The sequence below is a fragment of the Gekko japonicus genome, unplaced genomic scaffold (genome assembly GCF_001447785.1).
Source record: "Gekko japonicus isolate JY-2015 unplaced genomic scaffold, Gekko_japonicus_V1.1 scaffold5660, whole genome shotgun sequence".
In the NCBI taxonomy this organism is placed as follows: Eukaryota; Metazoa; Chordata; class Lepidosauria; order Squamata; family Gekkonidae; genus Gekko; species Gekko japonicus.
In genome coordinates, this window is record NW_015167229.1 from 26,232 (window position 1) to 29,540 (window position 3,309).

The 3,309-nt window shown below is 44.9% G+C and overlaps 1 protein-coding gene across 1 annotated transcript in view; it reads right to left on the reverse strand.

The window, feature by feature from the left end:
* The window catches only part of LOC107112108 (sulfotransferase 1 family member D1-like), an 11,651-nt gene that overhangs the window by 7,076 nt on the left and 1,266 nt on the right, over nucleotides 1-3,309 (reverse strand). Inside the window, exons 2-5 of the mRNA XM_015413181.1 lie at nucleotides 2,708-2,856; nucleotides 707-832; nucleotides 446-543; nucleotides 5-131 (exon numbers count right to left, since the gene is read on the reverse strand). Of these exons, the coding sequence (XP_015268667.1) occupies nucleotides 5-131; nucleotides 446-543; nucleotides 707-832; nucleotides 2,708-2,855 (499 nt within the window). The 5' untranslated portion in view covers nucleotide 2,856. The remainder of the gene's footprint in view (nucleotides 1-4; nucleotides 132-445; nucleotides 544-706; nucleotides 833-2,707; nucleotides 2,857-3,309) is intronic.

Genomic DNA, 3,309 nt, shown 5'->3' on the forward strand with positions numbered 1-3,309 from the left:
TTACCATCTCCAGCCATAAACGACTGCAGGAATTCGTTCCAGGTTCCAGGATCGGGGTGCACTTTTGCCATTTGGTAGAAGTAATAATATGAGACGGCCACATCTTTGGCGTTTCTGGCCACGTAAATCATCTGTAAGTGTGCAGAAGGTTATGTAAGTTAAGCAGCCCTGCGTCATTTATTCCAATTCTGCTGATTATGCCAAGGTGTGAAAAAGGCCCTGAAACCTGATCCCCTGAATGACCTGGTCAGCCCTTTCTGGCTTTTTGAGATTTCACTAAGCATTATCCATACACTTTCAAGCTTGTTTTCACAGCCAGATGGACTTAAAACCATTTTTTTTGTAATGATGCTGAAAGAATACCAGTTTCTGCACAGGCTACAAGGGTGAAATTCTTTGTTATCTGTTCCCACTTTTGAGACATTCAGGTAGTGTTTGAATTTACCTTGCAGTCCTTGTTCCAGAAACCTTCAGGGAGCAATTGGACGGGAAGGTGGGTTTTAATCATTCGTGGGGGAGATGATTTTTTCAGTAGTTCAATACCTGGAGGGGAAACAGGAGCGCTGAAGGGGTTCTCCCGCCCTCTTCCCTTCCTTCCCTATCCCCACAGAACCCCTAGAGCAAATATCAACGATTCCTCCATCTCACAGAGCTAATGTGCTCTCCTCATTATCTGGACTGGAGAGCAAGGGGGCAGGTGTCTTACCTGAGGGGACTCCTGGGGCGCTAAACTCTAAAAAAGGGACTCGAGCATAGATGGGATTCTGTCTGCATTTCTCCATATCACCCTCTTTAAGGATCATGTCTATAACCTCGCTGATCCAGGTGGTTCCTGGAAAAAGAAGAAGAGAAGAGATTGGATTTATACCCTGCCCTTCACTACCCAAAGGTGTCTCAGAGCGGCTTACAAACTCCCCACAACAGACACCCTGTGAGGTAGGTGGGGCTGAGAGAGCTCTTGACAGAAACTGCTCTTTTTCAAGGACAGTGCTTGTCAGAACTACGGCTTGCCCAAGGTCATCCAGCCAGGTGCAAGTGGAGGAGTGGGGAATCAAACCCGGTTCTCCCAGATTAGAGTCCACACACTTAACCACTACACCAAACTGGCTCTGTAGTGGAAAAAAGCTCAACAGGCTCAGGCACTTTGAATCAAAATGGTGATCCGAGAGGGAAACTTAATCTGAGGTTCTCACAAATAGGCCCTTCAATTTCTTTCCCACCATGCATTTTGACTCAGAATCTCAGAGGGAGTCATCCTACAGTCTATTCTTTAAAGAAGAATATTTACCCATCTTTTGAACTGCCTGTTTGCATAAGCCTTACTGGAATGGCCCAGAATGTTTAAAATGTGGGTCAAGAAGGAAAACATTGCCATTATTATACTTAATAGTTAAATATGTGGCCTGTGCTAATCTTTGAAGCCACAAAACCAAGTGACCTGCAGACCAGGCAGGAGTTTTGAGGTATGCAGACAAGTATACAAATTAACCAAAGGAAAAAAAACAAAACAAGTCCAAATGGCCTGATGAAGACTGAGTATGCATTAGGACACACAAAATGCTGAAAGCAGTTGAGAGGCACTTAAATTGGCCTGCTCAGTCCCTGGGACTGTAGGGGAAAATATGGGGAAGGAGAGATTCCAAAGCATTGTTGTCCTCTGTGAAAGAAAAGGAGTATATAGAAATAGATTGTTCAGCAGTTTCTGGTTACAGGGTTAACTGTTATTATTTTTAAAAATAAACAATAATTCTGATGATATTTTAATAAGGACTAACAGTTAACCCTGTAAACAGCAACAACCAAAAAAAATATTCCAAATCATTGCTGTCCTCTGTGAAAGAAAAGATATAGAAATAGATTGTTCAGCAGTTTCTAGTTACATGGTTAACTGTTATTGTTTTAAAAATAAACAATAATTCTGATGACATTTTAATAAGGACTAACAGTTAGCCCTGTAAACAGCAACAACCAAAAAAAATCTGTTTCTAAATACTCCTTTAAATTATTATTAATTTAAACTTCCTTATGACTCTCTCTGACTCTCCGATGCATCTGAAGTAGATGATGGAGGAGAAGATACTTTGAGGACTATCCTGATGTGGCAGTTTTGAATGGATGCTTAACTCTTTCCTCATTGGTACTTTCCCCACTCAGAATCTCACACACAGCCGAATTACATGGAGTTTGTGCAACACTATGGGAAGGAATCAGCTTAGGAGGGCTTGGTTTTTGAGCAGAAGAACAGGCCGTGAGGAAAGCCTGAAGCATCCTCCGTCTTCTCCTCCTCCTGTGGCAAATTGTTAAGCTGTCCTGGAGCTTCTGACTGCTTGAAGATGTGGAGAGTGAGAACATAAGGACATAAGAGACGCCAATGTTGGATCAGGCCAAAGGCCCATCCAGTCCAACACTCTGTCACACAGTGGCCAAAAATACCAGGTGCCATCAGGAGGTCCACCAGTGTGGCCAGGACATTAGAAGCCCTCCCACTGTTGACACCCCCCCCCCCAAGCACCAAGAAGACAGAGCATCACTTGCCCCAGAGCCCCTATCTATACCTTGTGGCTAATAGCACTGATGGATCTCTGCTCCATATGCTTATCCAATTCCCTTTTGAAGCCGTCCATGCTTGTAGCCGCCACCACTTCCTGTGGCAGTGCATTCCAGTGAAACAGCCCCCAGATGAACGCAGCTTCCAGACCTCACTCACCAGACTTGGGATATGTGGAGATGAGCAAATCATCTGGATGCGGTTCAAAGGGTTCCACCTCACTCCAGACCTCAGCAAAGTACTTGATCATGGGAACCCCTTTAATGGGAACCAAGGGGGGCCGCTCCACCTCTCCTTCTGGCTTCATTCTGACAAAGAAAAAACAGATGGCTGAACGTTTTGAAGCCAGCTTAGCGAACCCCAAAAGGACTGAATGGGAAACATTCCCTACCCATACCAGTTGTTAAAGTTTGTTCAGGGAGTGCACGTCTGAAGTGGAGATCAGGGTCAGAGAGGCACTGGCTGGTTCTGCGTCTGGCATTTGCTCCACATTTTCTCAACACGGAGGGAAAGGTGCAGCTCAAAACCCCATTCAGATACCCCGGGCCACGGCCGTACTGACTGCAAAGTTACCCCTGAATGGCCATAAATCTATGCAGAAGGTACCATAAAATCCAATGATCAAAGGAAGTGAATGCGGCATGCAACACAGAGGGGACTTTCTGTTCCAACGTGGGTTTCGAAAAGCAACAGAGGGAAAAGCCAATGCGGAAGGAAGGAAGGAAGGAAGGAAGGAAGGAAGGAAGGAAGGAAGGAAGGAA